Source organism: Ixodes scapularis, unplaced genomic scaffold (genome assembly GCF_016920785.2).
Source record: "Ixodes scapularis isolate PalLabHiFi unplaced genomic scaffold, ASM1692078v2 PGA_scaffold2__306_contigs__length_199485367, whole genome shotgun sequence".
Classification (NCBI taxonomy): Eukaryota; Metazoa; Arthropoda; class Arachnida; order Ixodida; family Ixodidae; genus Ixodes; species Ixodes scapularis.
This window is the reverse complement of record NW_024609857.1, coordinates 12602730-12616124: the sequence shown is the minus strand read 5'-3', so window position 1 is coordinate 12616124 and position 13395 is coordinate 12602730. Positions and strand designations below refer to the sequence as shown.

The 13395-nt window shown below is 45.8% G+C and overlaps 2 protein-coding genes across 2 annotated transcripts in view; one reads left to right on the top strand and one right to left on the bottom strand.

Annotated features, from left to right (window-relative positions):
* The first annotated feature begins 1901 nt into the window (after positions 1-1901).
* Positions 1902-12822, top strand: LOC121046102. The gene is made up of 2 exons (XM_042291213.1): positions 1902-2548; positions 12740-12822. The coding sequence occupies exons 1-2, from the start codon at positions 1915-1917 to the stop codon at positions 12820-12822; spliced, it is 717 nt and encodes a 238-aa protein (XP_042147147.1). The 5' UTR covers positions 1902-1914.
* Positions 12419-13395, bottom strand: part of LOC8037574 (suppressor of lurcher protein 1) — a 195728-nt gene continuing 194751 nt past the window's right edge. The window contains exon 12 of the mRNA XM_042291212.1: positions 12419-13210. Coding sequence (XP_042147146.1) covers positions 13146-13210 — 65 coding nt within the window. The 3' untranslated portion in view covers positions 12419-13145. The remainder of the gene's footprint in view (positions 13211-13395) is intronic.

Below are 13395 nucleotides of genomic sequence, written 5' to 3'. Positions count from 1 at the left end.
ACGTCACTGATGAACTCACCGGCATCCGCATCGTCATCGTCATCACCACTGATGACGTCATTTGTGACGTCACTGGTGACGTCACCGGCATCTGTATCGTCATCATCACGGATGACGTCATCAGTGACGTCACTGATGACGTCACCAACATCTGCATCGTCATCGTCATCATCGCTGATGACGTCATCAGAGTCCGCATCGTCATCGTCACTGATGACGTCATCAGTGACGTCACTGATGACATCATCGGCATCGTCACGTGACCCCCCCAGGTCACTTCACCCCCCCAGTACCCTTCCCTCCTCCTCCTCAAGGGCTGCGCTCTAATTCGGTGTTACAGGGAGTTGTAAACGGCTTTCACTTTTTTTATTTTATATTATAAGCTGCAAAAGCAAAAAAACAAAACAATTCGTTTTTGTGCCTTTGGCAATAATGCTTGCTTAAGGACAGTGGTGCGTAGTCAATGTTTTCAGCTGGTTGGTGCTCTTTTTTTTCGCGTACATCGTAAGACACGTTCGTTGTTTTAGGAACTTCTGGTTCAAGGTATTCCGTCGTTCGGAAGGTTTGTTTCAATAATTGAGTGCTTCTCTGAGATGCTATAACAATTAAATACTTATAGAAGCCAGGAGTCTGATATCCAAATCTCAAGACGAGTCACAAGAGGTTTGTCGTGAATAATTGAGGTGACAAGAAATCTTACTGAGCTCCTAGTCACTATGCAGGATGGAAGGAATAAGAAAAGCTCCATCAAAGATGTTTGTCTTGTCTCTCAGGGGCATCCTGGAATGCAGTAAATAGCTAAAATTAATAATGTCGTCCACAGCATTTGTATACAAAACGATTCTAACGCATCGTATTTGAGAGCGGCAGGGTAGTCGTGATTCTATATTTCTGTTGAAGAAGGTTTACTCTGAGTGTTCGTAATATAACCGAATCGAGCACCGCCGATGTCCAGGAAAACTGTGGAAAATCAATTATATCTCTCTTGTATTTCTGTAGGATCCAGACGAACAGTATCTCTCTTTAGGGAGCGATCGTGGCTTGTATAAAAATCTCGGTTACGTTATTTAGCGTTATCACTTTCACAGTGGCTTATCATGTTGAAAAATATTCCTGGGAGAATCGGTTGAGCCTTATGATTCTGACTACACCTGCCACTCATCTTACGACTTCTACTCTAGTTAATGACCAGCCACCCTTTGAAGTGCTGTTGAAAAGGTTCATATATTTGGTTGTTGGCCCCCGAGTGCAGTTCCGATAAAAATGAAAGGTGGCGTCTCCTGTTGTATTAATGTTTGAGTGACATTGCGAAAATTAACAACGCTTCGGTCGCATCGCGCATTTTTTCGCCTGTCCTCCGCATGCTACCACATCTTATGGTCTTTATTCTTCCATGTTTTAACAACGCCTTTGAGAAATTAATTAAAAATCTTGCATTTCCAGTGAAAAAAAGAAAAAAAAAAGATCGAGGTACACCTAAGCATTCCTTACAAGTTGTGAATGGGAAAGCATGCAAGCCGCTCGTCCGCTCCCTTTGTCGTCTGCTGCGTACTTTTCGTCGCCGGTCGGCGCGTGTGCTCCCCTGGTGACCTTGGACGCTCCGCGCTGATGGACACGCAGCGCCATGGGGTGAGCGGCCGTGGAAACTGATGAGCGCAGCGGCCAAAGAGAGCCCCGTTGACGCGCGGCAGCCAATGGAACCTGTCATGTAGTGACAAGGTATATTTGTTGTTATCGCTGTCCGCGCCTATCACCAACGCAAGCCGCGTTCGCTTATCATAACATGCGCAGTGTATATAAACGCTCATACGGAAATAAACTGTTGTTCTGTTCCCACCGCGCTGTCTGAAGGATCTATTACATTGGCGACGAGGCGAATCGGCGGACGGGCGAGTCCCGGTCGAGTAAGGCAAGATGTCGGTCGGCAGGATCGGCGAATATCGTCTCGGCACGAATGCGTCCTGGGATGAATACGTCGAACGGCTAGAGATGTTCTGCGCTGCAAACAAGATAACCACGGACGAGCAAAAACGAGCGGTTCTGCTGAGTTGTTGCGGCGAGGACACTTACGGGCTGATCGTGACCTTGGTCAAGCCAGCAAGACCGACGGCGGCGAGCTACGACGACATCAAGGGGGCGGTGCGGAAGCACATGCATCCAAGGCCTTCGGAGCTGTACGCAAGATTCTTATTCTACCGAAGAAACCAAGCTCAGGGTGAGGCGGCGTCGGAGTATGTTACGGCACTCCGTAAGCTGGCTGAAGACTGCGGTTTCGGTGACAAACAGCTTCCACTGGACGTCATGATGAGGGACCGGTTCGTATGCGGAATCAAGAATGAAGCGGTTCAACAGCGGCTGCTCGCAGAACGCGACCTGACGTTCGAGGTGGCGTACGACATGACGCTGACGGCGGAGGCAACGGAGAAGCAGCAGCGCGATATACGCAAGCAAGCTCAAGACGGAACCAAAGAAAGCGAGGGTCTGGTTCAAGCGACACGCATGAAACTGGACACCAAGGCGGACGACGTCAGCTGCTTCCGCTGCAACGGTAAGCACGCTCCGCATGTATGCCGTTTTAGAAAGGCTGCTTGTTTCAAATGCAAAAAGGTTGGACACGTGGCAAAAGCTTGTCGTTCAAAAGACGAGAATCGGACGCCGCGGAAGCCAACTGACCTGCGCAAGCGGGAGGAAAAAAACAAGGGCGTCTATGAAATGAGCGCATTGTTTTCTGTATGCGAAGTGCGTGAACAGGCTGAAAGGTTCATGGTAGAAGTGCACATTCAAGGAGAGAAAGTTCCGATGGAAGTCGATTCAGGAGCATCTTGCTCGATTGTGAGTGAAGAGACGTTTCGGTTGATCGAGAAGAATCGAGGCCAGATACCGCTGCAAGAAGCCGGCACAAAGCTTGTAACCTGGTCGAATGAATCATTGTCCGTGGTGGGTCGGGCAAACGTGGAAGTGAAATTCAAAGGCTGTAGAGCAGAGCTACCTTTGTTAGTAATAAAGAAGCGTGGTAACAGTTTACTCGGACGTAGCTGGTTTGAGTCGCTGGGCATCCGTTTGAGTGGAATTCAGCAGATCAAGGTGGAGGACGTGACATCGCGTTTTGCTGAGGTTTTCGGCAGTGACCTGCCTGGATTCAACGGACCGCCAGTTCACATAGAGCTTCAAGAGGACGCCCGCCCGGTGTTTCTCAAGAGTCGTCCTGTCCCGCTGGCCCTCAAGGACGACGTGGCCAAGGAAGTGGATCGCCTGGTGCAACAAGGCGTCTGGGAGCCGGTTGAGTACTCAAACTGGGCGACACCGCTGGTAGTGGTGAGGAAAAAAAAGGGAACCTTGCGTTTATGTGGGGATTACCGTAGTACCGTAAACAAGGCTATTAAAAGCAGCGGGTATCCTTTGCCCACGACCGCGGAAATGCTAGCGACCTTGGGGTCGAGTAAAATTTTTACCAAGCTCGACTTAACTCAGGCGTATCAACAGCTCAGCCTAGATGATGAATCAGCAGAAATGCTGACCGTCAACACGATTAAAGGGCTATGCAAGGTCCGGCGGCTGCCGTTTGGAATCTCGGTGGCTCCGTGGGTGTTTCAGCGAGTCATCGACACGTTATTGGCAGGGATTCCGGGGGTGAAGGCTTATCTCGATGATATCTTGATATCGGGAAGCAACGCAGACGAACACTCGGAAAGGCTTGCAGCCGTGCTGGCGCGTCTGCAAAGAGCGCAGCTAAGAGTAAACAAAGAAAAGTGTGAATTCAGTCAAGCAAGCATTGAATTCCTGGGACATAGAATCGATGCCGCAGGTATCCACCCGAGCAAGACCAAGACGGACGCCATTCAGCAAGCGCCACCGCCGACAAGCAGGAAGCAGCTTCAAGCTTTCTTGGGGTTGTTAAATTTCTACGCCAGTTTCCTCAAGGGGAAGACAGAAGTGGCGGAACCCCTTCATCGGCTTTTGGACCACGAGCAAGAATGGAAATGGACAGGTGAGCACCAGCGGGCGTTTGAAAAGCTGAAGAAGTTGCTTAGCTCGGATGCAGTACTTGTTCCCTATGACCCCAAGCGGCCGTTGGTTTTGTGCTGCGACGCGTCGCCTGTCGGGGTAGGGGCCGTGCTGGCGCATAGGGCTGATGACGGGAAAGAGCAACCTATAGCATACGCCTCACGAACTCTCGGTGCTAGTGAACGCAACTATGCCCAGATTGACAAAGAAGGTTTAGCAGTCGTCTTTGGAGTGAAAAGATTTCACCAGTACCTGGCCGGAAGAGACTTTACCGTAGTAACGGATCATAAGCCGCTGTTGGGGTTGTTCAACACAGAGAAGCGGGTGCCAGAAGTGCTGTCGCCCAGGATGCTTCGCTGGATTTTGTTGTTAGGGGCGTATAATTATCGCATTCAGTACAGGCGGGGCGAAGACAACTCCAACGCTGATGCGCTTAGTCGTCTGCCAATCGTGGGAGACGAAGACGAGCCACAGCCACCGGGGGACGTGCTCCTGCTTGAAGCTGTCGAGTATGCTCCACTCCAGGCGGCAGACATCGCAAGGATGACCAAGGAAGACTGCATCTTATCCAAGGTCAAGGATTGGATCCTCAGTGGCTGGCCGTCGAGGCAACCGGACAATACGTTCGCGCCTTACGAGGTAAGGAAGTCCGAGTTGTCGTTGCATCGTGATTGCATACTGTGGGGAAACCGTGTGGTCATCCCGCAAGTGGCAAGAGAGAGGGTACTTCAGTTGCTACATGCAAACCACCCGGGAATGAGTGCCATGAAAGCTTCAGCAAGAGGGCTTATGTGGTGGCCAAAGATGGACAGCCAGATTGAAGAATTTGTGCGGTACTGTCAGCCGTGTCAAAGTAACCGCCAAAGCGACCCCAAGGCTCCAGTGCATTTCTGGGTCAAGCCAGATCAACCATGGAGTCGTCTACACATAGACTTCGCGGGGCCAGTCAAGGGAGAAGTGTTTCTAATTGTAGTTGATGCGTACAGCAACTGGGCAGAGGTAGAAATCATGCCATCAATGAAATCTTCAGCTGTCGTCACCAGCTTAAGGAAAATGTTTGCGACTCACGGGGTGCCAGACGTAATCGTCTCTGATAATGGCACAGCGTTCATTGGTGCTGAATTGCAAACGTTCTTGAAATTGAACGGTGTTCGTACAGTGTTCGCAGCACCTTATCATCCCGCCAGTAATGGCAGGGCCGAACGGATGGTAAGAGAAGTCAAGGAAGCTTTGAAGAAACAACAGGAAGGCACAACTCAGTGCAAGATTGCGCGGTTCTTGTTTAAACAACACACCATGCAGCATTCTGTCACGGGAAAGTCGCCGGCAGAATTGATGATGGGGCGGAGGTTGAGGACAGCCTTGGACAGACTTCACCCAGATCGTCAGCGTGAACCTGAGGTTCAGGCGTCACCAACAAAGTGTTTTGGTGTGGGTGACGCAGTCTACGCAAAGAATTTCAATCCAGGACCCCGGTGGAAAGCAGCTACCGTGGTGGAAGTGCGAGGCCCGGTGTCGTACACGGTCCAACTGGACAACGGGGAGCGCCATCACAGACACCGGAACCAGCTGAGACGAGCCTGGACGGCGCCTCAAGGGGATGCCAGCACAAGGGTGGACTATCACTTCAGGCTCCCACCTACAGCGGGAACGTCCCAGCGGCCGGAGGCGAGCACTGAGTCAGCAACGCAAGCTCCGGCTCCACCACGAAGATCAACACGCAATCGACATCCTGTTGTACGCTATGGCATTAATGATTAACCAAGCGTTCTTTATTGTTTTGTGCATCTAATCGTAGGAGAAAGGAGTGTCATGTAGTGACAAGGTATATTTGTTGTTATCGCTGTCCGCGCCTATCACCAACGCAAGCCGCGTTCGCTTATCATAACATGCGCAGTGTATATAAACGCTCATACGGAAATAAACTGTTGTTCTGTTCCCACCGCGCTGTCTGAAGGATCTATTACAGAACCGAAGGAAACTATCTGCCGTTTTCGCGCTTCAGACTGATGACGTGAGCTCGCTCCACGAGACAGTTAGTGATTTTGCATTAATAAATCTAATCTAGCGATATGCCATCGAGACATGATTGCCATCTTGTTGCTTCCCGTGGGCTGTGAAAGTGTTGCTAATGAAGAATTCAATAGGCCCCTCGCATTTTGTTTTCGTGACACTGTGCAGACTCATTGGACGAGAACACAAATTTCAGACTCTCATTGCTCACGGCAGTTGTAGTGAAATGCGCTATTTGTTACTGAGTTCAGAAATTAAGGCTTTACATTTGCTCAAGCGTAACGCGATACTTCTGTCAGTAATATTTTCTTGGTTTCACCTAGAGCGCAGATTCGGAACGCGCGTAAGCCTCAAATGATGAAGGTCAGCGAAGAAGGAAAACGGTGTGGGGAGAAATCCAAAAGCATTCATATAAAAAAGAAATATTGTGACTTTAACGTCTTCAATTTTTTTTTTACATATTTGCAATTAATGAGCCAGTCAAAGCTTTTGTATATATGCTGGACCTTTCATTTCCGTTATCCTGAAATCGATATTTAAATGAAGGCCTGTTTGAATTCGGAGGAAGCTATTATGATCACACAAAACAACTCTCAGTTGGTGGGTTTGAAAATGAACCAAGATGCTTAGTGTTTAACGAAGTTGAGGACAATTTTCTTTTGTCATTCCCGACAGAAACCAACTAAACACAAGCCTCTAATGGGAGGACCTCAACTGTCTTGGTTGGTCCATCACCAAATAGCTCGGTAGACTCTGGAGGTAGCACTCTCGCACCATTAAATCGCAAGACGATGTCACTGAAAGCTTACCGTAACTAGTGTGCATTGAGGAATATCCAGTATCCTCACAACAACACAAATTTTGAGAGAACCTTCGAGCTTGATGACAAGACTGTGCTGGGGTAGACGTCTTATCACTGGGAGCGAGAAAAGACGATATAGCTAGAGCAAGACTTACTGAATTCTGATATAATTTCTCCTTTCATTTTTCTTTCGGCACCACCTATCACTCTTACCGCTCATTCACACTAGAAGCGGATCCGCGTTCGCAAAGCGGTTGCAAACGCGGTTGTATAAAGATCCAGTACAATTGCACGCGCACTCGATGACATCAGTGCGCGTGCAATTGCACTGGATCTTTATACAACCGCGTTCGCAACCGCTTTGCGAACGCGGATCCGCTTCCAGTGTGAATGAGCGGTTAGTCCGAAGGAAGCGGGCATCCATCTTTGCACTGGCCCTCAAGCAGTAAACCACCACACATTGCCCGTTTCATATCCAATGCCTCACATCGACTCTATCATTACAGTGTTTTAGTAGATCGTTCCCATACCCCCGATAACGATTCCCGATAAAATACGAGTCATGCCAAAAGGCAGCGGCGGTGTCGGAGTCACCGGAACGATATACTAAAACTTTCTATTGACAAAACCGGAAGCCCCAAGTATTTTTCGAAGATTGGCTTGTAGAAAGTGTTCTGGCAGGTTCTGTACATTTACAAGAAGACACCAGAAGGTTCGCGGTGTTTATAGCGCCTTTTCACATTTATATCTACAGCCACTTACCATTTAGGTTAAAAACTGCCCCCAGCTGGTTTCATATGATGATGAACACGGCCTTTCACCCTTACCCTGAAGATTTTGGAACGTTTCGAATAGTCACAGATGCTACTTGGCATCAGTGACTATTCAAAGACAGAGAACGACCGTGTGAAGCACCTAGTCCAAATCCAAATGTTGTCCGCCCTTCGTGCTGGGAAGCTAAAAGTAAACATCAAGTAAAGTGAGTTCTTTTTTTTTTTTTTTTGAGAAAATAGGATTGGACGGTGCAACCGAAAATTCTAGCTAAAAGTTAGTTTACTGCATTTCCAAACTTAGCTTAAAGTCCCCGATGTGCATTCGTCTCGCGTGATTCTCGGTCTGGAGGAGCTTTTCAGGGAATATGTTTAAAACAATGCTACGAAAAGTGGTTCTTAAAAAATCACGTAAGACGTGATTGTCCGGACATTTTCCGGTTCTCTCCTTCCTTTTATATTATTCCTCTTTCTCGGGTTCACTATGGATATCCGGATCGTCTCGTCCGATCTTCTTTTACGCTTGCCATCAATGGAACTTACCAAAGGCATTACACACTGCGCTGCAGGGGTTGTGCTTTACCAAGGTTGCACTAAGGACAACTTTCTAACATCTTCATGTCGTATTCTAGCTTTACGCTCTCAAAGATCAAAGTAAGCCATACCACCATTAAAAAAACGCCCTGGCAGTCTTTGAGGCTGTACGGTATATTCGCACCTACATAGAAAAACTGAAATCAATTATTTTATTACCCTTCAAGCACATTATTTTTCTATTCAAAACCACTGAACCAAACGAAAGGTGGTCGCTTCACAAACCAGTTGCAAATATTTGACTTCAAAAGAAGTCACCGTCCTGGTTTTTTCTAATAAATCGCTGATGCGATGCCATGACCTTTAGCACTGAGGTCTGTCAAACCATCCGCGCATGTGAACACCTCAAAACACCGGGAGGAAACACTGCGCTTCTAAATAGAGCGAAGTGGAAAGCTTCACGTTCCGTTTACAGTGGTGCCACAATTTCTAGAACTGTACAGCACAAGCTAAGATTTAAGAGAAGATCTCGTCAGAGGGCTTTTTTGCCTTATTTTGCTGCAGCGGCCAGACATCTGTATGACACATGTATGTCTGAAATAAACTATTCTATTCTATTCTCTAATCTGGTGCCGTTCTGTTATGAAGTCCCTCTGCGCAGTCTCTATCTGTTCTCCTGCGCCGTATTCTGTGATACCCGTAGGGCTACGTCGCGGTGGCGTGAAGTTGTGCAATCGCGAGGCGGTATGGCAGCCTGACTAGAGGGCAGTATCCGCGGCACGAAGATAAGCCATGGGCCTATTATTCAACGTTGTGTAACCTGAATATTGCGCGGAACTGATGCAAGCGTGCGGTAACTTCCGCCGACGACGTGGCACCTGAGTCGGGTATCGTACTCCAAGGCCCTCAGGAGCCGTTCGAGTTGAGCGGAGAAATGTTCTCTCGGGAGCCGCGGTGTGTCGTTGCGTGCGTGACCACAAAACCTTACATAAAATTTATCAGAACGACAGCAAAAAACGCTTGAAGACTGCGGATTTCTAGACCCTCGAAGGTAGAGGACCGAGGTGCTGGAATAGGACACCGAATCTGGCATCAATTGTCTGTTATTAAAATTAATGTTTTATTGAGTTCTTTAAGCGGACATTAGTAAGCATTGGGTGTAGTAACCCCCCCCCCCCCTCCCCCCAAGTAGTCACGTTGCAACGTGCAAATAACGTTTAAAAACGCTCCTTCAGAAACATTATCAATGAGTTTCGATTTTAGCCCCTAATGTATACCTATAGAGCACATTATAAACTCAGTTGAAACTCATTGATAATTTTTGTAAGGACATGCCAAATTGCGCTTTCACTTTAGGGCAGGGGTCGGCAAATTACGGCTCGCGCAGTAGTTTTATGCGGCCCCCGGCATAACCCAAGAAAATGATCCTCCCCTCTCCCCCAGCAGCTTCCTCACAGACCCAAGGACATGTCAAATTGGAAGTTAGGACCACAGATGGTGTTTGTTAGACAGTAACAAGGAGCGCTTCCAATTGGCACGGTCCGGCATTCTCATTCTTGAGCAGGGAACCTCTTCACTTCCTTTTTGCCTTTTTCCTTTTTTTTTGGCTTCCCCATCCCTCCCCTTGCCGTCCGGCCCAATCCGTGTCGGCTTCAGGAGGACTCGGCCAGCCGCTGCAAAACGTTGCTGACCCCTGCTTTATGGCATCTGATATTGAGATATTAACTCAGCCATTTGTAATCCTTTCCATCAATTGCTTGTTATAATTTTGAGACTCTTAAAAATTTCGAAGTTATAGTAGCCGCATTTGTGATTGTGTTTACATAATTTAACAGAGATTTCTTTGCATAAGAACAAAAGCGTTTACCAAAGCTTCATTCAAAGATTCATTTAAATTCGAGTGACTTCATAACGAGTTACCACATTGACACGCAGATCTGAACTTAACCGAAGAGACTAAACCTAGTAGTTCTATGGCGTCCTCTCCAGGGTGAATATAGGTTTCGAAATCGCGATAAACGTTCCTCCCAGCTATAGAAGTTGAATAACGATCGCGTTTATTATTATTTTAGTTTTATAACGTCAGCTCTTAGTCACCCGTTCCCCCGTTTTTCGACGGCGTGAGCATTTAAACGAAAAGTTCCCCCGCTAAATTTAGCGTAAACATTTAATTTCGCTTCACCTATGCACCAATTCAGTTTCCCGGCTATATTTAGCTGAAAATTTGACCACCACGTGACCTATTCAACAATTCGCTTTCCCCGCTAAATTTAGCGGAAAAATTGGCGCTACGTGACCCATGCACCAATCCAGTTTTTCCGCAAAATTTGGCGGGAAAATTAGTGTCACGTTACCTGACGTCACGGGACCGACGGACGAATTCCTTTACCGCTAAATTTAGCGGAAAAATAGACGTCGCACTACTTCCGTTTCCCCGCAAAATTTGGAGGGAAAACCCATCACGACTTTAAAATAATTTAATCATCAACAGCGTATCGACGCTAAATCGGCGTCATTTCAATATCAGATCAGCGTATGACGCACGATCGGCGCCTATGCCAAACGATCGTTATCGTCATGTCGTCAAATAAGCTGCAAAGCTGACGCTGTCTAAACTCATCATGTCGTGCGAACGTCGCACAATTTTTTAACCTAACGACTGTAGTTGATATTGATGTTCCGGGAGCTTAGGAACGTCACTTTTGACAACATTTTTAATGTCGTGAACAAGTAAACAACAAAAGTGGTAAGTGGTTTGTAATAATTTTCGAATTTCCGCACCGCAGCCAAAAAACAACGAAAAACTTTTCTAATCGACGAAAGCTGTTATTCAAATGCATGATCATCGCGAGTTGATATTGTATCTTTGCTCAAATGATTTTTCAAATTTTTTTTTTCTTTTTTTTTTGTACCAGTTTCACTTTTTGAAATAAGCTAAACACAACAGCAAGAAAAAGTTCGCAGAATGCTCCGTAATTCTCCTTTCAAATGCTCACTGGAGTGCTAGTTGACAGATTTTATTCGTGAAAGTGGCGTTTCTTAATTGCCTGGCTGGCTGTAATAACGCAGAAATACAGTAAAACGTTGTAAACAAACACTCACCTTTGAGCTTGATGAAAGGATTTCAAGTCAATCGCACGCACATACAAAAAAGTATTGGCGAAGAAATATATTGCAATGAGAGAAAAAGTAAACAGATAGCTTAAACATGTCAGTAACAACTATAATTTGTGTAAGTTATACGTCATTGTGTCGGGCATCCTAAATATGAAACAATATTTGTTGTTCTGCAGAAGATGGAAAAGAAAGGGTACAGGCATGAGCAACTTCAAAACAACCAAAGCAGAAAAAAATTAAGAACTCTATTTATTTTTTGAACCATGGTTTTACCTAAATTTAATATTTCAAGGCTAATTAGCAGTGTACTTAAATCAAAAAGTAGAACACGTAGAGCGCCGAAACGCAGATCTGTTATACTGAAGTTTTATGGTTTAATACATAATTTAGATCACATATCTTGCTCAAGGTTTCTAAAATATATAGCTACGTAAGAACATAATGAAATAAATATATTTCCACGAATTTTTGGATTTGTGTAACATGGCAAGCTAATTGTAATATATCTCTATTTTATTTAAAAAAAAGAAAAAAAAGAAACATCAGCATATAAGTGATACAAAAGTTTTTCAGAGCAAAAATTACACAAATAAAAAATATACAGCGGCTATGCGGACATAACGCGGTTCAATAAAGTAATGCACAAATGGGATGTCTAGCAAGCAAAGGGGGCTATTAGGAGCCCATAAAGAAACAGAGGTTGACGTTACTTCTACCCTGGAAATCTAGAGCACTTCTGTTCAAAGAGCAATGTCAACATTAATAAAAAAAAATTTTTTCCTCTTCTCTTTGCACTTTCATGTATCCTCCACCCATTTCACGCAATGTTTTCGCTTATGAAAAACACCAGATTTCCTTGTTCGCTTAAAAACCGCAATGCGCAAATATTACAGAAAAATACAACTGACGTTTTAACCTTTAAATACGTCGAGACATAGTCTCTGTGTGCACGCCACTGGCATTTCACTCGCCGGTTCAAGCTATCCGTTTGGCATAAAACTAAGCCCTTCAAACCCTGACTTGCAAGTGTGAGCACTTCAGAGAGTGCACTAAAAACTGAAGAAAAAGGGTAAATATTTGAGCGGTGAAATCTTTATGTACATTAGGACAAATCAATACATTTTGCCGGTTCATTAAACACTTCTTTTTCTTTATCAGGAAACAAAAGAAGGTACAGTTCAACTTAGAAATATTGTTTATTTTCAAATCATTCCCAGTTTTTATTCAAGTAAAAAAAAAAATGGTGCTTACTTTCAGCGTTTGATGTCTAACATTTTTTTTTAACACATGAAGTAAGTTACCGGACAAATAATCCAATCATGCTACGTAGTGCAATGTAAGCTTCAACAACAAAAGGTCACCCAAAAAGAGAGAATGTAAATTCATGTTTCAGGCACAACAAACCCGAAGCAAACATGTATTGTTTTTTGTTGTTGTGTACAGCTCCAAATTATGAGAGAGTACAATTGCGTCTTCAGCATTTTCCAACCTCAAACAGGTGTGAGTCTCCCACTCTCACGGGTCACGGCGCTTTACCACACCGGCTGTTTTGGGACCACGGCCTCGTACAAGGAACGCTGAGGGTAACACCGACGTCTGGTCCTTCCACCTTGTAGCTCGGTACACGGGTTACGAAGATCTTGAGGATGGTTACGACTTGAGACCACTCCAAGTAGCTCTTGATCCCGAGGCAGGGGACAAAACATATGCAAAGAATGCAACAGGAGCGGGTACGACCAGTCTTTGGAAAACCCTCCACGCACACGGAAGAAACCAACAAAATATACGCAGGCACGGAGCCAGGCCCGCTGCGCAATTGAGCACCTAGAGTCTGATCGCAGAGTGCTTGAAGGTGGAGTAGGATGAAAATGAGTCCTGGCACAGCCTGTGCCGGGCGAAGCATCCTATTGGCCAATCAGGAACATCAGGATGAGTGCGAGCACAGTTGTTAGAGTTGACGAGCTTAGTCCTGAAACAGAGCATTGAAGAGGGGTGAGGTTCTGCTATTACGGCTTACCACTAAACCCGTAAAATTGAATCATAAAGACACACCAGTCAGAGGAGAGGCGGTACACATTGTGAAACACCTTTCCTGGAGGTAGTGTCTAAAGAAAGGTATAGCCAACTGTTCATTTATATATCCATAATATTAGA

Coding starts and splice junctions, on each gene's coding strand:
- LOC121046102 (XM_042291213.1), top strand. CDS start 1,915: ATGTCGGTCGGCAGGATCGGCGAATATCGTCTCGGCACGAATGCGTCC. Junction 2,549..12,739: donor CAGCTGCTTCCGCTGCAACG/GTAAGCACGCTC, acceptor AACCTCAAACAG/GTGTGAGTCTCCCACTCTCA.